The sequence below is a fragment of the Onychostoma macrolepis genome, chromosome 06 (genome assembly GCF_012432095.1).
Source record: "Onychostoma macrolepis isolate SWU-2019 chromosome 06, ASM1243209v1, whole genome shotgun sequence".
NCBI classification, from domain to species: domain Eukaryota; kingdom Metazoa; phylum Chordata; class Actinopteri; order Cypriniformes; family Cyprinidae; genus Onychostoma; species Onychostoma macrolepis.
Window position 1 is genome coordinate 23,141,560 of NC_081160.1, and position 25,201 is coordinate 23,166,760.

Below are 25,201 nucleotides of genomic sequence, written 5' to 3' on the forward strand. Positions count from 1 at the left end.
GGAGAATAAAGGCCGTAAAATCTGACTATAACTCTCTGTTTATAGATTTCAACACACAAATATGTCCTTTTTGACTACATTTAGCCATCTCGCCATTTGCCTTTGTAATACTTGTTTGGTTGCGCCAACATTAACATACACCCCATTCAGGATACGGTCCTCGTCATTTTAAAGCAAATATAATTTATAAAGCATGTGCGATGGCAAGAACATACTAAAACTGGTTCATACTTCCGCCCCTCATACGTATTATGCAATTTCTCTTCCTAACAAGATTTGCGCATCTGAAGGCGCTACATGTTATGGGATTTGCAGATCAATATGTCCAAGTTTGTTTGCGGTAATTATGGCATCTGTATGTACACGCGTGGGCCCCACGCTCTCGACTGAAATACTGCAGTGGAGCTGAGGGGAGCTCGCGCGAAGGCACGAGCCAGCGAATCAATCTGTGAAACATCTACATCTGAACGCCACTGACGTCTCAGACAGTCGTGCCTGCGATGTTTTATTATACGTCTCGATTTCTATCCCGCTAGGTTTCAATAGCGTTCGCATCTGAACACTTCAAGAACATTTGGGACTCTGTCCGCTCCAGCACCACACCCGTGCAGTCAGACCGTCCTCTCTGTGATTTAACCCGCAACCGCGCACACGGTCGGGCGCATCATGCCGCTAACGCTTCAGGGAGGAGTGAATGAGAAAACGAGGGTGGTAGTCCCTGTTTTTAACGGCAAAAACGGAAACGCACCGAATCTAGGGAGTCCAGCCCAAAGAAGTATGGCGAGGGTGACTCGAAGGGAGGGGGAATGCAGGCGCAGGGGGACTAAAAACTGCCACATTAGTGATTTTGACATGTTACGTTGCAAAACACTGTCACAAATGACATCTGAATGCTGAATACTGCGTCTTGCGTCAGTCTGTCCGCACAATATTCCCATGCAATAAAGTTTGCGGCGGTCGTACTTGCCTGTCCCATGGTATGCGTATGTTCTACATTTCGACACACACACTAATGTTATGTTTCCAGCGCCAGGCCAACACCCTCATTTACCTCAGTCAGACTTTTCCCCTTTGCATAACCTCTGTTTGATCAGTCCTATAGCTGTTAGTAGTGGCTGGCGTGTTAATTGGCGTTTTCCTGCAGCAAGCCTATCCACATCTGTGAGCAGAAAAGATGCTGAGCGCGAGAGACCGCTCTGCGGCAGATGAGTCCAGGTATGAGACACGCTCAGAACAGGCTATAAACACCTGAAAAAAACACCACACTTGCGCTGTAGACAAGAGAAAGTCTACTTACTTTTTCCGCATTAAGAGCGATCCATGTAGATCTTGCGTGCCTAAGGATGTTTAAAAGACCCAGGAGAAACTGCGGATGTCGCCATATTGTTGCCGCTATCTTCCTTCCCAGTGCGTACGGCTAGCCTGCATAATTGATGACTCTCAGCAAATTGTTAGGGAGCGTCTGCAAGTACCCTACTTCCGACTTCCGTACTGACCGACAGAACGCTGCAACGTAAGCGAAACAGCGCTAAAAGGGAATATCAATCACAATGATCTGAGTCTAATTATATTTACCACTTCTCAGTAAAATTAATCTAATCTTCTAATTTCTGTTCCAACAATTGTTAAACTGTCTGAAATTTAATCGTTAAAATTGGATCAGGACTGTTTAATAATAATAATAATAATAAATAATCAGAAAATTGAATTTGAAATTGTTCATTTTGTGTTCTGAATGAACTTCCTAAATTTGCCAATATAGAATTTTTTTTTTTTTTATGAAAATTGAATTATGTATTGGCAAATTTAGGAAGTGCATATATAATGGTGACATTTTGAAGTTGGCATAGCCTGCACAAGGCACATTTCAATATCTTCACTGTAATTACCTGGAATAATTCTATACACAACAATTGTTCCTACAGAAACTTAAAATATCTGTGAAGCAAAAAGTCACATAAATAAATAGTTCACCCAAAAATGAAAATTTGCTGAAAATGTAGGTCGTCCATTATGTAGATTAGTTTATTTCTTCATCAGAACAGATTTGGAGAAGTTATGCATTGCATCACTTAACCAGTCACTTCACCAACAGATCATCTGCAGTGGGTGACATCAAAATGAGAGGTCAAACATCTGATAAAAACATCACGGTAATCACTGTGTAAGTCACTGACACGACTTCAGTCTACACTCACAGAAATAAAGGTACAAAAGTTGTCACTGGGGCAGTACCTTTTCAAAAGGTACATGTTTGTACCTAAAGGGTCCATTTTGGTACCTTAAAGGTACATATTAGTACATAAAGCATAAATGTTTGAACCTAATAGATACAAAAGTGTACCTTGTGAAAAGGTACCGCCCCAGTGACAGCTTTTGTACCTTTATTTCTGAGAGTGTATCGGTTAACATCTGATGTAGCAAAAAAGCTGCGGGTTTATAATGAATGGTTTATCATGATTAAGACATTTTTTAAATTCAAACTGTTGCTTCCAGCCAAAAATACATGTCTTTTTGCTTTCTCTAAGTGATTTAATGCTAAATTTCTCAAAATCTATCCTGATAAAGAAACTAATTCATCTACATTTTGGATGGCCTAATTTTTCAGGAAATGTTCATTTTTGGGTGAATTATTCCTTTAAAATCTCTACATTCTGAGGACAAATGTCGCATTTCTAAAGAAATACATTGGGGACATGTGGGCATGAAAAAGTATCTTTGGCATTTAGATTAGACTGTGACATTGTTTGTATTTGTGGGGTTGGTTCAAGCAGTGTGGTTGAGGAAGCAGGTACATGGTCAAAGGTTGCAGGCAATAGTTAATCCTCCTCTAATCCTTTTAGGAAGTGAAAGGAAACAACAGCTTTAGACTACCTCCAACTCCCTCTTCTGGGCCACCTGAGCATTTTTTCTAGTCCTCACTGATGAGCCTCAAGTGGATGAAGCCTTGCTGTGCAATGCGCCACCAGCCATGTCTGTGTTTGGTCACTGTCCTTGGTGCTGAAGCCCCACTTTGTATGTGAGCCAAAAGGGACACAGAGGCATCTTCACATGACACTGTCTGCAGAGCTGATGAATAACAGAGTACATTTTTATGTGTTTGCAATGTAAATTTTTTGGGACTGTGCCCTGCAAGTATTACAGGAGCTTACAGTGTCTGAAGATATTACTGTAAACCTAATCTCAAGTAAGAAAGCTCTAAATCCTAATCTCAGTCACCATGGAGGATCTTAAGAATAATTGCATTTGACAAGATAGAAAGATTTAAAAGTAATGTTTCCATAATGTTTGCAAGAAAATAAAACGGAATTCTCCCTAATGTTTGAGAACATTCAGAAATTTGTTGCAACTTATTTGTCAGGGTTGCTAGATAGATAGCAGAAAAGCTAGAGAAACTATAGAAAAGCAGGATAAAGAGATATTTTAAATCTGAGTTGGAAACTAATTGCTCTAAATCATTATTCTTGTCTATTGTAGTAAAATGCGGTGAGTAATCATAAAGACATAAGATTTTTAAATAGGCCTAATAGTCAAGTTTGCTTAAGGTGTATTACACTGAGTTCAATAGACTGTTCTGTTGTTTAACAACATACAGATTGTTCAGCTGGCGACATTTATTTCTGTGAAAAAGTGGACAAAAACTTAATAAGATAAATGGACCTTTTTCACATTTCCGAGTTTCTCAGCACACTGAAAACAAATGATTCAATGAATTTACTCATTTTTTAAGGTAAGTGGTTGCAATCAATTTATTTTAGCTACATTTAAATAAACAAATTTTGTTGAAAGTTTGTCAGCTAAATTTGTTTATTTAAATGTAGCTAAAATAAATTGATTGATTAAAAAAAAAAGATAACACTTTATTTTAAGGTGTCATAATACAGAGTATTATGTTAAGTACTTAGTAGTAGCCATTGTACTTACATGAAACAAAATGTACTTACCATGTAACTAAGTTATGGAACAGCCTGTAATTACAGTTTGTAATTATGTACATGTAATAGGCAGCTACTGTTACACATATGTAACAGACCGAGTCTGTTACACAGCTACTTGTACACTTAAGTACACTTTATTTTAAATAGCTTATACCTGTGTAATAATCTGTAATTGTAATGTAATTAGAAAGGTATTGCATGTATTTAAGCTGTGTACTGGTGGGTTAAATCAAACTAAGGTGCAGCTGGATAAGGTGTACAGTATACACATGAAGTACACTTAAGTACAATCTTGATACACTTTATTTTAAGTAGCTTATGTCTGTGTACTTACATTTATAATTACATTGTATAAAGTCCGCAACACATATGTAACAATCTTTATACATAAGTAGCTGTGTAACAGACTCGGTCTGACATATTTCTCAAAACAACTATTCATTTCTTCGAGGGTTACTGTTAGTGAGGAAAAGAAAGGAGAATCCACTACTATTATTTATACACGGACGCCATCTGGCGACAGACTGGAGTACTGCCTGTCTGGAGTATATCACATGCGTCAAAGACGCGGATTGGTCAGTTGTCACAAGGTGCAACAGCTACTCCCTCTTGTCTGTCAAATGTAGCCCTTAGAGTTCCAGATTTGTCGTTAAAAATGACGCTGTTTATGAACGCTTGCGCTCTTTTAGTCAAAGTCCTCACTCTACCGCTTCAAATTGCGGAGGTGATTGGACTTTTGTCTTTCTACAAACGCGTCTTTCCTCTAATCGTCTATAAAATCTCTATCTCCTACAATGACAAAATGAACGACAACAAAAGGGAACTATTTCGAAACTTGGACAAATTCTTCCCCCAGAAAGGATCTCTGCGCATCCTGGAGCTGGGCTGCGGATCCGGGGCGAACTTTGAGCACTACCCGACGGGCTGCAGGATCACATGCATCGACCCCAACCCGCATTTCCAGAAGTACCTGGAGAAAAGTATGGCGAAGAACGATCACCTCGTTTATGGCAGCTTCATTGTGGCGTCGGGGGAGAACCTGAAGGCGGTGGAGGACAACTCAGTGGATGTTGTGGTGTGCACGCTGGTTCTGTGCTCAGTCAAGGATACGCAGAAGGTTCTGCAAGAAGCAAAGAGAGTTCTGAGGCCTGTAAGTCAGTGCTCAGGTGGTGGAAGTCCAATATTTTTTGATGGTATTTCATAAACGGTCTCTTATCATCAAAGAGTAACTGTCGATTACATTAAGTTTATTTGAGATCAAAGGTAACTCAGCATTGTGTAACTACATGTAGATCGCCGTTTGATGCGATAAACCCATTTGTAACAGCTGTTTGTTTGAGGGCAGATGTCACCATACAGATTAGGCTGCTGTTTTTAAATGCTGGAACATTTTAAGCTAAACAACCTATATTCAAATACACAATTATGGGTTGAGAAATATAATTTTGCTTTTTTTTTTTTTCTTCAGGGAGGTGCATTTTTCTTCCTTGAACATGTGGTGTCTGACCCCTCAAGCTGGATTTACTTTTTTCAACATGTTCTTCAACCATTCTGGTAATATAAAAACATGCAGTATTTATAAAATCACCATTGTATTTTACTCGTGATCTCCACTGAATTTTAATAACTTTTATAATAATAATAATAGTTATTTATCTCAAGCTAAAGTAAAAAAAGAAAAGAAAAAGAAATTAGGGTAAATTTCATATAATGGCGAATGCAAATGTAAAGCTAACATACTATGTTGCAGCTTTGAAAAAATATGAGTTGGTAAAATACCTGTGTAAATATAGCAAAAATATATGCTTTCAATCACCCATAACTTTTTTTTTTTTTTTTTGCTTTTGCTTTGAAACCATACTCTTTACAATTTTACATAATGATGGAATACTGGAATACTTGTAACAAAGCATATGACCACTATAGAATAAGAAAGTCTATAGCTGTGTCCGAAATCGCTCACTCATTTACTAATACCTATATAGTGTATGGCAGTTGAGTGAACTACACTGAACAAAATTATAAACGCAACACTTTTGTTTTTGCCCCCATTTTTCATGAGCTGAACTCAAAGATCTAAGACTTTTTCTATGTACACAAAAGGCCTATTTCTCTCAAATATTGTTCACAAATCTGTCTAAATCTGTCACAAAGTTAGTGAGCACTTCTCCTTTGCCGAGATAATCCATCCACCTCACAGGTGTGGCATATCAAGATGCTGATTAGACAGCATGATTATTGCACAGGTGTGCCTTAGGCTGGCCACAATAAAAGGCCACTCTAAAATGTGCAGTTTTACTGTACTGTGGGGGTCAGTATCTGGTATGACCACCATTTGCCTCAAGCAGTGCAACACATCTCCTTCATATCAATAGCAATAACACTTAAAATGACTTAATATTGTAATTTCATTTTTGTAATGCTTATATGGTTATAATCATTAAATACTATTAAAATACTGTCAACAAAAATAAACTCACATAAGCACATGTTCATAATTTTATGTATTTATTGTTTGTAGTATCTTGAAACTACTGAGCAGCGTTTTTGCACTCTTCTCGACCGTTAATTTGACATTAAAATTAATATGCTACCAACGAACATTTTTAACCAAATTATAGTAATTTTTGTAAATTAAACGGCATATCTCATTCAAACTCGCTCGCTCCCGCTCTCTCTTCCAGCTTGCCGGTTCTCCGCATTGGATTGTGGGAAATAGTGCTTCAGCGAGTGTACATCGGTTGTACCATAGACATAATAGGTGTGTTCGACTTGAAGCGGCGCTGCGCAGAATGATCAGTGTATGACATCACAGTACCGCGAGCGCCATAAGAGAGCAGACGATCCTGACGCTTTCGAATAGCTCTCGCGGCACTTTGATGTCATACACTGATCACGCAGCGTCAAGTCGAACACACCTATTATGTCTATAGGGGATGGGGGCGTGACGTCACTCTAGCGCCGCAGTGGCTGATGGGAAAAATCGCCATTTTGTGAGGCCACTTGTTGCGACTATGGTTGCGACGCGCCAAGGATTTAAATAGGATACAGAAATTGAATAAACTGTAAATCAACATATTAAAAGTTATTCAACAAAACATTATTTAGTCAAGAGCAGTGAGGGATTTCTTCTGTCTTTTGTTGTTTGATTAACATTAATGACAGACGGCACAGCTTTATTAGGCTGCTGTCACAAGACCTGTTTCACGGATCCAATACTTATACAAAAGCGACAATGCTTATGAGGATACTCGCCAGGACGACCATTTTGACATTATTTTGTGTGTATTTGGCCACTTAAGTGCAACCAGCTTGTTTGTTTGTTCGCAGCGCACGCTTTGGATGTGACTGCAGCGCACAGAAAAGCGCCTCTGGAGCGCACGAGTACCGAAAGACTTAAAAAGACGTGCAAATAATACATTTCTGTGACGATGCAACAATGACCGATTAGGCAATTGACTTATTGTCAACTGTACCGAAACACGAGCTAAAGTCTTGTATCGCAGCGTCTGGCAGCACTAGATGCCGATGTGAAGAGAAGGTCAAAGAGAGCGGACGCGGTGCAGCTGAATCACTCACGCTGTTTTCAAATGACTGGTTGTGTGGATTTATTTACTCATCTAACCTACACACTATATTGAATAAATGTTTTGCAGGAATTTCCCTCATTTTAAAGTCGAAAGCTGCGGGAATATATGTGCAATCCCACACCGAAATTCAGGACCTGATTAAGCATAATTCTACTGTACATAGAATTGTGAAACATGACTTTTCCAAAACTTTCTGGGTTTATTTATTTTTCCAAAACTTTACAGGCCTGGAAATTGCTGTTTTAAAATTCCATGACTTTTCCAGGTTTTTCATGACCGTATATGAACCCTGAATGTGACGATCGGGTGCGGTTATCTAAATCAGGCAAAAATATAGGTGCGGGTGGTTGGCCATCTTTTCCAGGTACCGTTTTCTTGCGTCCGGTAGAAGTTTGTCTCTGTATAGTACATTTTGTTCTTTTAATCGACTTTTCAACATTGTTTTTCATGTGGTTGTTTTAAGTCTCGCCCGATGTGGCTACACAATATGGCGGCGCCCTCTTGTTTACGTCCCAGAATGCACTGCGCAGTGACGTCGGTTGCCAAGCTCTATGGGTTGTACACTCGAAATCAGAATGCATTGTGGGTAAAAAGTAGTGAACGAATGTAGGGAATGAAGTCGTTCACTCAGAATTCGAGAAGGGTCTAACAGCAGAACCGCCGAACCCTATGACATCACAGCAGTATGAGGCCGTTAGTGGGCGGAGCTATTTGATCCTAATACGCATTGCTCAGCATGATTACAAATTATTTTTACAACAGTTCAATAAGCAATAAGTTAATTAAGAGACTTACATTTTAGACATCCTGGTTTTGCTCAATTTCGCCAACAAAAATAATTCCAAACAGCCACAGCACTGTTTTGTGTCTCTAATCAACATGACAGCGTTTCGTCCTGATTGAGTCAACCGTTAAATGATTCGGTTCAATCCCAATGACTCACTTATTAACAGTGATTTGCTGCCACCTACTGGTGATTTTAATTTCACATTTAAAGTATCTTTTAATTTTTTAATTAATTTCAAACATCAGTTGTCCACGTTTTATGTTTAAAATATCAAAACATTATTTATGCATTTGTAACTGCAGGTTAAAGCATTACATGTCCCTCAGAGCTGCATTAAATAGAGTGTAAAAGCAAAACTTCTGTTTCCTCTGCAAAAAAGAAAAAAAAAAGCCCATTAAAGGTCAAATCAATTTAAATTAATTTAAACGTATTGGAAAAGATTAATCTGCTACATGACAATAGGCTACATCAACTGGAATACTTCAAACCAGAGCTATTTTTGTTTTATATGCTGTCAAAAAGACACCCCAGAAGATGGGTCAAGTATAGCTCCATCATTGTCTAAAGTAAAAAAAAAAATAGTTTTAATAAATAAAGAATTTGTAAAAATCAAGGAAATTTCTCTGGCATTTCTTTCTTTTTGCTGTATCAAAAACATACCGAACCGTGACACCACTGTATCGTATTGAACCGAACTGTGAATTTTGTGAACCGTTACACCCCTACACACACACACACCCCTTGTATCCCCTTGTTAAGTATTTTTAACCTCTTAAGACCCTGCGGCCTCATATGAGGACGTTATATTTTAGTGAATTTCTCTGAGACTATGTTACAGTTTTAAGCCTGTACAGAGCACATTCAGGGCTTTTCAGACATACCAAATGATTGGATGTTTCACCATGACCACTCCCTCTCCTTGGTCTTCAAAAATGTCTGAAATTCATTTAGTGACACTTTTATGGAAATATTATATTTTGTAATTATCATTTAAATCTGTCTAATTTTTAAACTGTGTGCCATAAATCAACATCTCAGGAAAATGTTATGGTGTTTCAAATCAAAATATGACTTTCTGTTACGAAACAGGATGTTGATTTCATACATGTCCTCATATGAGGACACCGGGACTAAAAGCATGTTTATTACGCATTTTGGGAGACATAACAAATGAATAGGGAAAGAAATTATATTTCAATATTCTATGAAATTTTATATATTATGAAAATTGTGTCAATTATTACTCCCATTATTACACTTCTTTTTTCATTACATGTTGCCCCAAAAACACATTAATATGCAAATTATATTTAGTTTATAGATACATTGTATATAATGAGAAAACCCATCATGGCCATTTTACACACATTTTGCAGAAAGAAAAATGGTATATCAAATCATTCTGTTATAACATAGTTGAGAATCATCTTTATACAAAGTTTGGTAAAAAAAAAAAAAAAGAAAGAAATCTTGAAAACTAAAAATGTATTGGTGATTTAAAAAAATCAATTGTTCTTGACTATGCATGTTCATTCATGTATTTTTATTTTTTTCAAGAATTTGAGTCCCGATGTCCTCTACTGAGGACATAGCATATCTTATGAATGAAATATATATATATACATATATTTTTTTACACATTATTTTTCCTGCTCTAAACAATGTAAAGACATGGAAAAAACTTTTCTCGGGTCTTAAGAGGCTAAAGTCAAAAGTTTATCATCTTGTTTGTTATGTCTTAACTTAATACTGAACACAGAATAAAACACAAATTAAAACAAAGCTTAAGCATTTGAACACTTTATTTGAAATAAAATGTATATTTTTACTCAACCATTTCAGAATGAACCATTTTTTCATACACATTACACAATTCTACACAGGATTGATTGAAGCAAGCAAAATCAGATCCATCAAACCCAAAAATCAAAACACAAAATATATACAATTTTAATAAAATGTACTTTTCCATCTAAGTAGCAAAGACATAATATACTAAAAAAAAAAAAAGAAATACAAAAAAAAAATCTATCATCCTTAATTTGGAAGCAAAAGGCTAAAGCTCTTTGGCCAGTTGTCGATCATCATCTGTTTCAGACTGTGAAAGCTGAAGGACTTTTTCCTGGTCTTCCTCTTTCAATTTTAGAAAGCACGGCTCTTCCACTAAACCTTTGACGACTTTTGGTTGTTGCAAAGCCTTCTGACTGCAGTGCAGACAGGGGCCTTCTGTTATCTGTGGCTTCTTCTTGAGAGAAGTGTACAAATGTTTCCTGTGAAAAAGTTAATTGATAGTCAAATGACCAGGAGTGAGAGAGAGGGATAAAGAGATACCTTTTAACTGCAAAATTCTCTAACAGGATAAATCATATTTGTATGAAGGGACATGCACGTGGAGAGGTAAAAAACAATGTTAACAGATCATCAATTGGAACCAAGTCCATATATGCCTCTCCAATAAATGAATAAATATGTACAGTGTAAACACCACTTTAACCCCATGTAAAGAAACATTTCACACTTGTAATGGGGGTTAGCACCACTTTAACTTGGTGTAATGAAAGCTTACTCCAGAGAAGGGTTTCTACGGCTTTAGCATTGTTAACCTTTTATCAATAGACAGACAACCAATTGCCTGCCTCATATTCAAGTGCTTTGGACAGTCACTGCAAAAAATAAGCACTGCATAAAAACAGTAAATTAAATTGAGCATTTGACAGGATGTCAAAAATGTCAAATGCTGACAGAAAACACAACAGCCAGGGTCAAAAAGAGACTGTATATTTCTTTTATAATCTAAAAAGTACATTCAGGATAAACTTGATAGTAAAGTCGGCTGTATGTAATATGAGGATGTGCAGTGCTTGGGCATTTTTGTATCACATCGCATGCAGTGTCTGTCCAATCAGTGACACTGATACAGAAAATGTGCATATAAGGATGTTTACCTGGGGTTTAGTAATGTACAATGTAAAACAGCAGCATATGAAAACCCAGGATTAATTGTCAACCCCAGGTAAATTATATTCTGTGTGAAACATGAAGCAAGATAAACCAGTATTCAGTTTACCTGGGTTTTACACTCACCCAGTGTTAACTATTTCATGTGTGAAAAGCCCTCATGTTTTTCAAAAGCCCAGATTTTTTTTTTTTTTCACTTTCCCTTTTTTTTTCTTACCATCAACATGAAGATCCCACAATCAATAGAACTGGCCAACTTTTGTGGACATTCTAAAAAAAAAAGAATATTATTAAGTTATTTCTGGAAAAGACATGACAGCTATAATAACATCACACCATCTGTATAAGTAGAATATGAAAGCCTTACAAAACTAACCTTGTTTTCAATCAGCTTCCATTGGCAATTGTATGATTCTGCTTGTCAATTTACTGCAACAAAATCAGATTTTTTTATTATTATTTATAACCATAAATAAAATTGCATAAGATTGCCAAGTTTCACTGTTCTAAAGCAAAAAAATTACCACTGACAATGCAAAAAAAACTTTTTAAATTCATAATATAAAAGAAACATGCAGAATAGTATGCAAATGAACATCAATGAACAGCAAACCTTGAACTGCAAACATAATATCCATATTTGTTAATACATACTGCTGTTAGGTTGTGTGTTTTGCCAAATTGTGCAGGCAAACTACAATTTCCAAAAAGACTACTATTAAATACCATTTCTTGCCACTGTATATTAACAAATAACTCACAAATTTCAAACCTCTATAATGGACATCTGCCTTTCTGAAGTGAACTGGAAGGTGTGCATTCAACCTGTGCCGTCTGGTCCTTTTTAAACATTGGGTAGTGGAAATTGTTGCAACAACTTTTTCCAAGTAAAGCTGAGCATCTCTGAATCGTAATATGCCTGTATAAATAAAATAAAAAAATCTGCATGAAAAATTGGTCAGCATCAGAAAATGTAACCACTGAAGTAAAATACAGTGCCAAGTTAACGATCCATAACAAATTGAGATGATCAAGTTTTAAAATATCAACATACGCGATAACGCACTTCATCACACAGCACATTTACAAAAAATATACTAGAGACATGTTCTGTATAAATTGCTTATCAAACAACAAACGATTAAAGGCATAAAATAAAGGAATTTGATCAATTAAACACCTTTTCACCGTGTTCTTATCAACCATTATTGTTTCTGTCGTAAACTCCGCCTACTTCCAACATGAGACTGTGACTCCGCCCACTTCCGGCGTCAGACTGCTGGCCTACAAAATGCAGCACTACAAAATGGCTGACACCCGATATAGTGCACTATATAGTGGATAGGGTGTGGTTTCGGACACAGCTTATGCTTTACTTGTATGTTTACAGGTACTATTTCGGTGATGGCTGTGAGACAACCCGCGCTACTTGGAAGCACCTTGAGGCAGCTGGATTTTCTGACCTGCAGCTACGTCACATCCAAGCTCCTCTGTTTTTTGTGTTGAAACCACACATTGTTGGTTATGCAGTCAAATAATTTTGCAGAAAATTAATTTTGCCTAAAAAAACAACAACAACTTTCATTCAAAATTGATTCATTTCACCATCTACTTTTAAATGTTTTTGTATGAAAGAACAATTTGTATTAAACCATAAAATTCAAAGTTTTTGTTTAATGTGCAAAATCTCAAGACTGCATTGTATATTTTATATGATTGTATCTTGTTGCATGAGTATCCTGTTTTTAAAACACATTACTATTAAGATTAAGTACAAAAAATTCCAGCAGGTAAAACAACAAAAATACTTTTATCTATATAAAAAGGCTTTTGGAGATAAATGCAGGGCAGCTTTTGTGAGGTTGTGGTTAATGCATAAAGGAGCCATACTGCTTGTGGTTAGGAGGAATTAATATTGATTACTTAAGTTTGACTTCATACTGTATGCTTTTATAATATAGTTAAATAAATACTCAAAAAGACCACTTTGCATTCTCCACCTTTAAATTTTGACAGACACTTTCCCCCAACACTTCTGACTATTAAAATTCCTGTTGTTAAACAGATCGTACTCAAAAAAAAAATTAAAAATGAGAAAATAGAACAATGTATTTTTTAGTACAGAAACTAATTTGACTTTTCCTAAGTCTGGAAAATAACCATTTTAAAATGACCTGATATTTTCATGTTGTCCTTGACTGTAGGAACACTATTCTTTAAAGGTGCCATAGAATGCATTGATACTGTATTTTAAATTGTTCTCTGATATCTACATAGAAGGCTCATTTCAATAACTCACAGCAAGAAGGAAACAGGGAGGAAAATATATATTTAAATACTTTCTCTCGCAGTTATATCGTCGGGTAATTATACTGTATATAAAATGCAGGCATCAGGGAGCCGTTATTAATACACGAGGTATTGAAACTGCTTTTGAACGATCGGTCGATCGTATTATAGTTTCACTTTCAAGATATGCGATTGCACGTACTCTGTTTATACTATGGAGCGGCAGTACTTACCACACATTTTACAATGTCAGATGCGTGTCAGTGGTGCTCAGGATCTGTAAATCATTCGCCATCATCCTCAGTCATCTCTCCTTACTCTGTTTATGTGGTAAGTGAAATCTTATGTACTGTAATGTAACAAGCTACTGCTAGCAAGGAGCTAACCATTTCCCTTTAGTGGCTCGCGTTATTTGCTTTCCGTGCCTTTCTGAATACAGACACCAACCCATCCCTGCACTTCACATCCCCTGCACAGCCTGGAACATAACATTTATTTCCATGATCTGCCATTTTCGCTGTTGTTCTCGCTTGTTTCTTTACAATACCTGCAGAACTTCTGATGGTTCGGCTGGCGGCTGGCCTAGAACATGGGTGGGTATATGCAAATGTTGGGGGCGTAACTATTAGTGATCCCGACTCTTATGTCACAGTCAGTGTTATGTTCTGATTCGCCTATTTTTCAGTGGTCTTTTTTGTTCACGAGATTTACATAAGGAGGAGGAAACTATGGTGTTTGAGGCTAACTTTATGTCATTTCCATGTACAGAACTGTTATTATTTAACTATGCCAAGGTAAAGACAGTTTTTCATTCTATGGCACCTTTAAATATGGTGTGAATAAAAAAATAAAAATAAAGCTATAATTTTTAAATATGAAGTAAATATGAAATAATTATCTTTCTATCTTATTAATGCAACAACCAAGACATGTTTTCCCAAATACTGACCAACATCATTTCATAATAAGCTAACCTTGCATCTCCTGTCTAACCACTTAAGTGGAGATTTTCCAAGAGCCTCCTTGAAACTGAGCTTCAAATTTTTTTTTTTTCTTTTTTAAATAATAAAATAAAATACTGCCCTGATTGGATTATATTATTTTGCATTGAAGATGTTGATTGGTCAGATGTCATGCGAATAATGTATAATATATAATGGGGAGTCGACTCTTGACTCTGAATAGCCCTAGAGAAGTCTGAATAGCCCCGACAGTTGCTGTGTTTGAAATCGCTCACTTGTTCACCAAATTTTTAATCGTTAACATGGCAGTTTAGTGCGCTATATCAGAAAGGAGTGAACAAAATTAAGCAAAGAATTCATACAGTGACGTAAATGCACTGTACATACTACATGGTTAAGGCAAGATGGTATACAGATTCATCTATTGGGCATGCGCACATCAGTATAGCGTAGTTTCTGTCACACTGTACAACAACAATCACTGTTTTTGCATTATTGTAAGGGGTAGGTTTAGGGTTGGGGTAGGTGTAGACGTTAATAAAACACAATCTAATAGGTAGAAAATGAAATGTATTGTTAGCTTCCAGTTTTAGCTGTATCCCTTCTAGCCACAACCGTAGGCTACTACACAGAAACTGCGCGTAATACTCAGAAACAGCTTTGTCGCAGTTTATCCTACATGTACCTTACTTTAGATAAAAAGCAATAGTAACTTTAGATTGTGTAATTACTCGTCAATAAGTGTACATTGCATGCGTTCTGTATGTATTGTAATTATTATTTTTACTATCTTTAAACTCTCCTGTTCAAGCAGTGCGAGAAGAAATAATCATGAGTGTTTGGCGCCATTACCCGACCGTTATAAAGAGATGAACTTATTAAAAAATACTTTAAAGGTTCACTAAGCAATTTCTGAAAAACGCTTTTGACCACAGCATCGGACCGTGTCCCAAAACACACTTGTAGCCAATCAGCAGTAAGGAGGCGTGTCTTGTAATGACAGGGAGAAGAGTGCGCTCAGTTTGAGTGCACAGGACTAGCAGATCGACTATAGATAGAGAGAGCTATGGCAGATTAAAAAAAAAAGAGGAAAATATCAGAGAAACAAAACATTAAAAAGGAAGGGTTACGATCAGGCAAGAGGTAGGACCCGCGTAAATATCGAAGCAGCTTTCCAGCGGTGGAGGAGCGGCCAGGAAGGGCTTGAATCGGACGCCAAGGTTGTGTTGTTTCTATTTGATAGGTGAGTAACGTTAATTTTGCATTGTTTCACACAATTTATCCGTGTTGGCTTTTGTTTGAATATGCTTGTGTGTGTGTGTGTGTCATCTTTGCTTGATTCCACGATCGTCATGCCAGGGTTGTGTACGTGTGGGGCGGAGAAATCAAAATAGGGGCTAGGTCCTATAGGGGTATGTTTATGTGCTTTCAAATATCAACATCGTTGAAAATAGGTATTATTATATAGGTATTATTATATAGACAGGTATATTGTCTACATCGTGTAGACTACATTGCATCACTAGGTTCTGTCATTCAGAAACATGGCTTTTCATATCACTGCTATGCTGATGACACTCAACTCCACCTCTCATTCCATCCTGATGATCCGACGATAGCTGCTCGCATCTCAGCTTGTGTAACAGACATTTCTTGCTGGATGAAGGACCATCAACTCAACCTAGCTAAGACAGAACTGCTTGTAGTTTCAGCAAACCCATCACTTCATCACAATTTCACCTTCCAGTTAGGCTCATCAACCATAACTCCTTCAAAAACAGCCAGAAACCTTGGAGTTGTGATTGATGATAAGCTGAATTTCTCTGACCACATTGCTAAAACTGCAGATTTGCTTTATACAATATTAGGAAGATCAGGCCCTTTCTTTCGGAACATGCAACACAACTCGTTCAAGCTCTTGTTCTGTCCAGACTTGACTATTGCAATGCTCTCTTGGCAGGTCTTCCAGCCAATTCCATCAAACCACTACAATTAATCCAAAATGCCACTGCATCTTTAATGAGCCGAAAAGAATGCACGTAACAATTTGCACTGGCTACCAATAGCTGCTCGCATAAAATTCAAGGCCTACAAAACCACCTCTGGCTCTGCACCCCTTTACCTAAATTCAGTACTTCAGACCTATGTGCCCTCTAGAAGCTTGTGTTCTGCATGTGAACGATGCATTATTGTACCATCCCAAAGAGGCACAACAGACTTTTTCATTAACTGTTCCCACCTGGTGGAATGCCTTGACCAACTCTATTCGAGCAGAATCCTTAGCCATCTTCAAGAAACGGCTAAAAACACATCTCTTCCATCTTTATTTAACCCTCTAACTCTAACACTAAGGCTGCATCCGAAATCGCATACTTCCCTAATATATAGTATGCGAAAAACAGTATGCGAGGCGAGTAGTATGTCCGAATTCATAGTATTCGAAAAACGGTAGGCAAGAAGTACCCGGATGACCTACTGCTTCCGCCCGAATTCTGTAGTAGGCATACGATGGACACTTTACTATACCATGAGGCCGCGGGAGAGGCAGCGTCATATTCGAAAAATGGCGGAAAGCCGCGATGCGGCTGTCTTCAAGTGTAAGGGAAAAACGTTGTTGATGTTCATTGTGGTTAACTTGTACTTGTTTAACATCATCCAAATAAACGACTGACTTGTTGAGGGTTTAACAAACAGATGAAACGATTTTGTGAATTGGGTGTAAACAGATCTCTAATCATTACTGATCAGATGGAGTTACGTTAACCTCATTGTAGTACATCAGCTTGTTAACGCTGCTTTCTTTAAATAGACGGTTCGTTAAGCGGTAAGAATTTAAATCATTAACGATATTCGCGCAGTGAAGTGGGCTCTTTACATTTTCGCGCTGTTGTGAAGACGCATCCCACATAGCAAGCACACTCGGGCCGATTCTGGCTGAAATGCGGCACTGTCGGCTCAGTCACGACGTCGGTGAGAAGATAATGGGCCAGAGCCGCGCCGACTCTACAAAACACTTCTGGTTGACAGACGGCTTTTTCTCTCTGGGCCGATCTCGGCTGAAAGCTGTTGTACGCGCGGCAGGTCCACACTCGGTGTAGTTGTGTGTCTCTACCTTCGGCCCGAGCTGGTTTTGTCTCCGGCCGCTGCTAGAATGAAGATCCGCCTGAGAGAGATTTGGCGGTTAATCCTGAGGAGATTTCGGCGGGCACAGGTCTCAAGAGGAATACTTCAGCTGCAAAAAGGTAAATTAAGTTATTTAATGATCGATCTAGTGTTGTTTGATGTTTAAATGCCAGGAGGAGTATAGTTTTTAGATGGTTTCTGTTAGGTTTGCGATGATAATAGCGTCAGAAAAATCATTCGGTCCGGATATATTGAGTAACGTTAGGCCTAACTGTCAGGCGCGGTCTCTTTAGGAAAACAATATGTAATTTTTTTAATATGAAAAACCGATGAGCTGTATCCAGTGCACGATAATGTAAGGTAATTCAATTTTAATGAGTTAAATTCCATTTTGTTTGCTAGAATTCATTCGATTCATCTTTTTCAACGAGTGATTGCTATTGAATCAAAGGAGTCGGACCGCGCTGCTGGAGCCATAAACATCTATACGAGTGACTCTGTCTGATTCGATTCACTGAACCATTCAAATGAGTCATTTGTTTGTAAATCAAACTGAGCACGCTATAGTAGCATTACACCTGCTAAGATAATTCAATATGTGCAATCTGAATTTAATAATAATATTTATTTTGTGGTAACACTGCCGTGTGGGCAGCTCTGACAGAGAAAAACACTATAGATACGTAAGAGAAAGCCGTAAAATGTAAGTGCATCATCTTTTGTTCTTGAATGGAGGCCTAATCTGTCTGCTGCACATCAGCAGGTTCAGTTTTAGAGTGAATGAAAACTTCTGAAGCATAGATATGCCGTGTGATGTGATTAAAATCATACTTATTTTACTGTGGTGGGGATTATTATGAGCAAACAAATTTAAAAGTTTAATCTGAACACTATATATATGTAATCTGACATTTATTTATTTTATTTTTTTACAGAAATTCTGAGCTGCTGCATGAACATTCATCAAACATATAAGGTGCGAATTCTGGCTCTCGTCCTAATGATTGTAAAAAGCTGTAATGCTTAAGATTAAATAATTACCTTACAATATATATTTGTACATATTTCAAGGCTGCAATTTGGAAAAAAACTTTCAAGCTAATGCTGCTGAAATGGAGGTCAAGGGGACTATGAAGAGGTGGCTTCCAGCTGATCAAAAGTGAGTACTTCAGGAGGCAGACACACTCTGTGAGTTTAAAAGACCATCTCTTTAACATTCCATACACATGACACACTATCACATTTCTATAATTCAAATCTCTTAAAGGATTTTATGCTGCACCAATTAGGGTAAGCAGCAACACTTCCTATAATATCTAATGTACATGTTAATTTGTAAGAAGAATGACATCATTGCTTATATTAGTTGCTTATATACTGTCTCACCCTTATCCCTAGGTTACAATAATCAGCTGATCCAGTCGGTATCCAGACCAGACGGTGGACCTGCACCAGGAGTGACCACAACACATCCCTGACTGTCAGCGGAGACCATGTCAGCTAGATGACAGATCCTGTGAAGACCTCACTGATGGCCTCAGCACAGATCCTCAGCAAAGACTACGAGAACCAGACAAGCCCTCTGCACAGACCCTTTTACCAGCTTCACCTGCTGGCGTGATGTTTCCTCATGCAGAAGAAGTTGGACGAAATATTCTGAATGATATCAATCCACAATCTGACTTGTGATGCAGCCTGGAATAATCACACCACGTTCATTCGTTTGGCCAGACGAGACTGTTTCCTGACTGAGCCGGGTCTTGTTTGGGTTTGGGTTCCTTGTCACTGTTGCCTTTTGTCTTGCTTGGTTGAAGACACCTAATATTCAGCAATATTATTGACTTGACTGCACTGACACCATTTGATAAGAACTGAACTGAATTATGACACACAATGTTTTATATATGAAGTTTATTTGCAAAAACGGATAACGGATAAAATTTTGTTTTTTGTTATCATGTTTTTGTTTTATTGTGTTAGTTAGCTAGTATTTATTAGTTATTCTTTACCTAATCAAAATAACCTGCATGCAGTTTGATTGAGATTAATTGGAATGCACAATGAAAAAACATGATTTTTTAAAATTGTTAAAAACGAAGTTATCTGTTTCTGCAAATGAACTCTTCATTTTTATATATATATATATATATATATATGCAGTAAATATAATTTACTTGTTACTTTGTGGTTTAAAAAGTGTGAATGTTTATACTGTAGTGCATTTGTTCATGTATATTTAAAGTATTTGGTAATTTTATAATTAAAGCCTTTTTAATGTTTTTAAATGGTTGTATTTGTGTTTTACTGCTGAATTACATTTAGCAGTTTCTGGGCCACATTCGGCCCGGGGACCAAGCAGTCTCAGCCAGATCTGGCTTAAAGTGTCTGGGCCAGACCTGGGCCACATAAAATAATAGAAGTCACTCTACAGTATGCGGGCCAGATCTGGGCCACGTCAATAAATAAGAGTCATTTTACAGGTTGTGGGCCACATCTGGGCCAGAGGAAATTGTTTGAGTCGGTTTTCAGTGTGTGTGCCAGTTTTGGGCGGGGACCCAGCCAGAACTGGGCCAGAAGTGAAGCAAGGTTGTGGCCCAGAGGTGGGCCAGACAAATTTTGCTATCTGGGATGACACGTGACAACATCAACATGGCGGATGTAGTACGTCCGAATTCCATTCATACTACCCTCATTCATACTATATAGAACGTACTTTTTTAACGGTCGAGTAGTACGTTCGAATTCAAATGTAGTACCAAGTAGTATGCGATTTCGGACGCAGCCTAGGTTTCTTTTTTCTATATTCTCTCTACTCGTTAAAAAAAAACTTGCTGCATGCACTGTCATAGCACTTGCATGTTGTTGCTCTTTTGTTGGTTTTGATTGCATTTGTAAGTAGCTTAAAGCCTCTGCTAAATGACTAAATGTAATGGCAACAATTAACGACGTTCATAAGAGACTCATTTCATGCTGTAGAAACTGTGTTGTTTAGAGGGAATTGAAGGCTTCCTATCGGGAAAAAAATATTATACCGACTGTAATATATTCCTTGTTTTGATGTGAAGTAAACTGAGTCAAAAGTGAGCACACATGCGAGGCGCGAGCGGCAATCGACGCCGAAAACCCCGCCAACCGCCACCACAACGGTCGAAATATGACGTCATACCCTGTTGCGTCTTTTTAAAAACAATTCAAATAATATAATCCATCCTAAATGTAAAAATATGCAAATTTTCTTGGCTGCAACCCTGCAGATTTTAAGTTTGTAGTTTTAATTACGCTAAGCGTTCAGGCTGTGACGTATCAGGCAGAGTTCACCAAACTGAGCTTTGGAAAGAGGTCAAATTCACGTGACGAGCTTGCGTTTACCGTGTCCAGAACGGAAAGTGAACCGTTACCGCCCCTTTAGTGTTCCAGGTTGGTTGTTAAAATGACGCTGTTTCTGAACGCTTGTGTTTTTTTATTCAAAGTCCTCACCCTACCGCTGTACCTCGCAGAGTTGGTTGGACTGTTGTCTTTCTACAAACGCGTCTTTCCTCGGTTCTTATATAATTTCACGTTAGCGTACAATGAAACGATGAAGGAAAAGAAAAGGGAACTATTTCGAAACTTGGACAAATTCTTCCCCCCGAAAGGCTCTCTGCGCATCCTGGAGCTGGGCTGCGGATCCGGGGCGAACTTTGAGCACTACCCGACGGGCTGCAGGATCACATGCATCGACCCCAACCCGCATTTCCAGAAGTACCTGGAGAAAAGTATGGCGAAGAACGATCACCTCGTTTATGGCAGCTTCATTGTGGCGTCGGGGGAGAACCTGAAGGCGGTGGAGGACAACTCAGTGGATGTTGTGGTGTGCACGCTGGTTCTGTGCTCAGTCAAGGATACGCAGAAGGTTCTGCAAGAAGCAAAGAGAGTTCTGAGGCCTGTAAGTTTAGGACAGTCAGTGCTCACTAAGGTGGAAAGATAACACATTTGGTATTATCACATTTTATAATACAGATTATTAGGCTACTGTTTCCAAGTGCTTTAAAATACTAGTTCATTTTAAACAAAACAAACAAATTCAAATACACAGTTTTGAGCTGAGAAATATACATTTTGTACTTTACTTTCTTCAGGGTGGAGCATTATTCTTCCTTGAACACGTGGTGTCTGACCCCTCAAGCTGGATTTACTTTTTCAACATGTTTTTCAGCCTCTCTGGTAATATAAAAACACCATATTCATAAAATGATTCAAACAATTTTATCATTATATTTACTTATGGTCTTCATAAAATGTGTTTAGTGGCATATACAGTCATGGCCAAAATATCATTATGAAATAAATGTTTTTCTCAAATACACGTTGGACACAATTATTGGCACCCCTAGAAATTCCTATGAGTAAAAGTATATTCCCATTTATATTCACAATTTTGAGCACTCCAGGGTGATTATGAACATGAAATTATCCAGCCATGGCTTCCTGTTTCACAGAAATATAAATAGGAGGGAAAACAAAGCCCACATTCCCTTAATCATTCATCACAATGAGAAAAACCATATAAAGAATATATTTCTGATGTGCAGCAAAAGATAATTGAGCTTCACAAATTAGTGAAGTGGCTTTAAGAAAAGAGCTAGAGCAGTGAAAATTCCCATTTCCACCATCAGGGCAATAATTAAGAATTTCCTAAAATGGGACTGGCTTCTATGGTCAGATGAAACTAAAAAATGAGCTTTTTAGCAGCAAACACTCAAGATGGGTTTGGTGAACACAGGGATAAAAAAGTACCCCATGTGTACAATGAAATATACTGCTGTATTTTTGATGTTGTGGGCCTATATTTCTGCTGGAGGTCCTGGACATCTTGTTTAGACACATGGCATCATGGATTCTATCAAATACCAACAGATAAAAAATCAATAAGTGACTGACTCTGTTAGAAATCTTATAATTGGCCATGTTTGCATCTTCCAATCCAAACACAAACCTCAAAAACAACACAAAAATGGGTCACTGAGCACAAAACCAAGCTTCTGCTATGGCCATTCCAGTCCTCTGACCTGAACCCTATAGAAAATGAGTGGGGTGAACTGAAGAGAAGAAACACCAACATGGAGCTGGGAATCTAAAGGGTCTGGAGTGATTCTGGATGAAGGAATGGTCTCTGATCTCTTGTCAGGTGTTCTCTAACCTCATCAGGCATTATAGGAGAAAATTTAGAGCTGTTAAACTGGCTAATGGAGGTTTCAAAAAGCATTGAATAAAAGGGTGCCGTTAATTGTGGCCAATGTGTATTAGAGAAAAACATTTATTTCATAATGATATTTCCCCCGATTTTAAATTCTTATCCAATGAAAGGTTAGATTTTTGTGAATTTTTAAAATAAAAGATCAAAAGGATTAACAATGCAGATTAATTTTCACAGCCTTCTTTGATCATATTTACCAAGGGTGCCGATATTTTTGGCCATGACTGTACCTAGTACATTTACATATACAGTCATGGCCAAAAATATCGGCACCCTTGAAATTCTGTCAGAAAATGCAACACTTCTCTCAGAAAATTGTTCCAATTGCAAATGTTTTGGTATTCACGTGCTTATTGTTTTTGTTTGCATTGCAACAACACAAAAAAACAGAGAAGAAAAGTCAAACTTGATCAAATTTCACACAGAACTCAAAAATGGACTGGACAAAATTATTGACACCTTGTTAAAATTGTAAGAAATAATTGCTTTTCAAGCTTGTGATGCTCCTGTAATTTGTATTTAGACTCACCTGTGGCAAGTAACAGGTGTGAGCAATATAGTAATCACACTTGCAGCCAGTTAAAATGGAGAAAAGTTGACTCAACCTTTGTGTTGTGTATCACACTGAGCATGGAGAAAAGAAAGAAGTGAAAAGAGTCGTCTGTGGATTTCTGTTATTTTTTTCCAAAGGGGGTGCCAATAATGTTGTCCAGTGCATTTTTTGTTTCTGTATGGAATTGTATCAGATTGGACTTTTCTTCAGTTTTTTTGTGTTGTTCCAATGCAAACAAAAAAATTAAACGTGTGAGTAGCAAAACATTTGCAACTGCAACAATTTTCTGAGAGAAGGGTTGCATTTTCTGACAAAATAGCAAGGGTGCTGATATTTTTGGCCATGACTGTATGAATGTATATGGGCTGTCAATCGATTAACTTTTAATCTTGATTGTCATGAGTTAACTCGTGATTAATCACACATTTTTATTTGATCTAAATGTACCTTAAATTAATACTTTTCATGTTTTTAATACTCTAATCAACATGGGCATGGTCAAATATGGATGATTTATGCAAATGTATGCTGTTTATTATTGAAACCATAGTCAACAGAGCATGAAGACTAGACATGTTTCAAAGGTCAGATGTTTTTCAAAGAACTTGTTCATGTCTATTAGGAGGAGATACAAGTTCTTATTAACACGTTAACTTTGACAGCACTAGTATGTATGTGTAAATGTATGTATGTATATATATATATATATATATATATATATATATATATATATATATATATATATATTCCAGTTAACGCATATGTATATTTCATTAATGCAACAATGATGGAATACTAGTGACAAAGCATGACCTCTATGGAATAAGAGCACCTGTAAATGTACTGTATGTACGTTTATAGCCATCATATATTTTAATGCTTGTCAGGTACTATATTAACGATGGCTGTGATACAACCCGCGCTACTTGGAAGCACCTTGAGGCAGCTGGCTTCTCTGACCTTCAGCTATGCCACATCCAAGCTCCTTTATTTTTTATGCTCAAACCACACATTGTTGGTTATGCGGTCAAATGATGAATATGAATTTTGCAGAAAGAAACACCTTCTAAAGGCTTTTTCAAGCATTTTTTCTTTCAGTAAGCCTGATTCATTTCACTATGGACTTTTAAATGTTTGTATGAAAGAGCAATTTGTATTGAATCTATAAAATACAAAGTTTTTGTTTAATGTAAAAAGACAATCTCAAGACTGCATCTCACATTTTATATGACTAACTTGTTGCATGAGTATCCTGTCTGTGAAACACAGCACTATTAAATACAAAAATATCAGCAGGTAGAACGGTAAAATATTTTCATCTATATAAATCAGGCTTTTGGAAATTAATACAGGCCAGCATTTGTGAGTTTATGGTTAATGCATGAGAGCAATACTGCCATCTAGTGGTTGGGAGGAATGATGTCATACAAAGTAACACTTTTAAAAGAAATGAAGCATACCATATTACTTTTTCCTTCCTACTTCCATACTTGTTATAATACGATGGCATTAGCTAAATACTCAAAAAGACCATCTTGCATTCTCCAACTTTAAATTTTGAAACGCTTCCTTTCCAACATATGTATAGCTGATTAATTGAACTACTTTTTCACTACAAAAATTTATTTGACTTTGATTGTATTGTTTTCGTACTTTTCCTAAGCCTGGAAATAAATTTGTAAGTTATTTATGGAAATTAAAATAAAGTTGTTATTCTTTTATGTTTTTCCAAAATGTATTGAGTGGAGATTTTCCAAGAGCCTCT

General features: G+C 37.3%; 3 protein-coding genes and 1 long non-coding RNA gene across 8 annotated transcripts in view; 3 read left to right on the forward strand and 1 right to left on the reverse strand.

The window, feature by feature from the left end:
* The window catches only part of scn8ab (sodium channel, voltage gated, type VIII, alpha subunit b), a 60,130-nt gene extending 58,678 nt beyond the window's left edge, over nucleotides 1-1,452 (reverse strand). For all 4 annotated transcript variants that reach the window (XM_058778214.1, XM_058778215.1, XM_058778212.1 and 1 more), the window contains exon 1: nucleotides 1,298-1,452. The gene's annotated coding sequence lies outside the window, so the exon portion shown is untranslated. The remainder of the gene's footprint in view (nucleotides 1-1,297) is intronic.
* A 3,053-nt stretch (nucleotides 1,453-4,505) lies between these two features.
* tmt1a.1 (thiol methyltransferase 1A, tandem duplicate 1) lies at nucleotides 4,506-13,256 on the forward strand. Its single transcript, XM_058778257.1, has 3 exons — nucleotides 4,506-5,088; nucleotides 5,407-5,492; nucleotides 12,664-13,256. Exons 1-3 carry the CDS (start codon nucleotides 4,594-4,596, stop codon nucleotides 12,809-12,811), a joined length of 729 nt encoding a protein of 242 aa, XP_058634240.1. The 5' UTR covers nucleotides 4,506-4,593; the 3' UTR covers nucleotides 12,812-13,256.
* Nucleotides 13,257-16,742: 3,486 nt separating this feature from the next.
* Nucleotides 16,743-19,997, forward strand: LOC131542029 (uncharacterized). Of its 2 annotated transcripts, XR_009271643.1 has the most exons (4): nucleotides 16,743-18,189; nucleotides 18,583-18,623; nucleotides 18,719-18,806; nucleotides 19,046-19,997. It is a non-coding gene; the product is annotated as an uncharacterized LOC131542029 (long non-coding RNA). The 2 variants fall into 2 exon arrangements; XR_009271642.1 differs by lacking the exon at nucleotides 16,743-18,189 and having other exon boundaries at nucleotides 18,436-18,623; nucleotides 19,046-19,996.
* Nucleotides 19,998-20,529: 532 nt separating this feature from the next.
* LOC131542028 (N6-adenosine-methyltransferase TMT1A-like) lies at nucleotides 20,530-25,109 on the forward strand. Its single transcript, XM_058778259.1, is given in 4 exon segments — nucleotides 20,530-21,572; nucleotides 21,766-21,826; nucleotides 21,829-21,850; nucleotides 24,324-25,109. Coding segments are annotated over 4 exon segments (726 nt in total). The 5' UTR covers nucleotides 20,530-21,077; the 3' UTR covers nucleotides 24,472-25,109.
* Nucleotides 25,110-25,201: the final 92 nt, after the last annotated feature.

Coding starts and splice junctions, on each gene's coding strand:
- tmt1a.1 (XM_058778257.1), top strand. CDS start 4,594: ATGACGCTGTTTATGAACGCTTGCGCTCTTTTAGTCAAAGTCCTCACT. Junction 5,089..5,406: donor CAAAGAGAGTTCTGAGGCCT/GTAAGTCAGTGC, acceptor TTTTTTCTTCAG/GGAGGTGCATTTTTCTTCCT. Junction 5,493..12,663: donor CATGTTCTTCAACCATTCTG/GTAATATAAAAA, acceptor GTATGTTTACAG/GTACTATTTCGGTGATGGCT.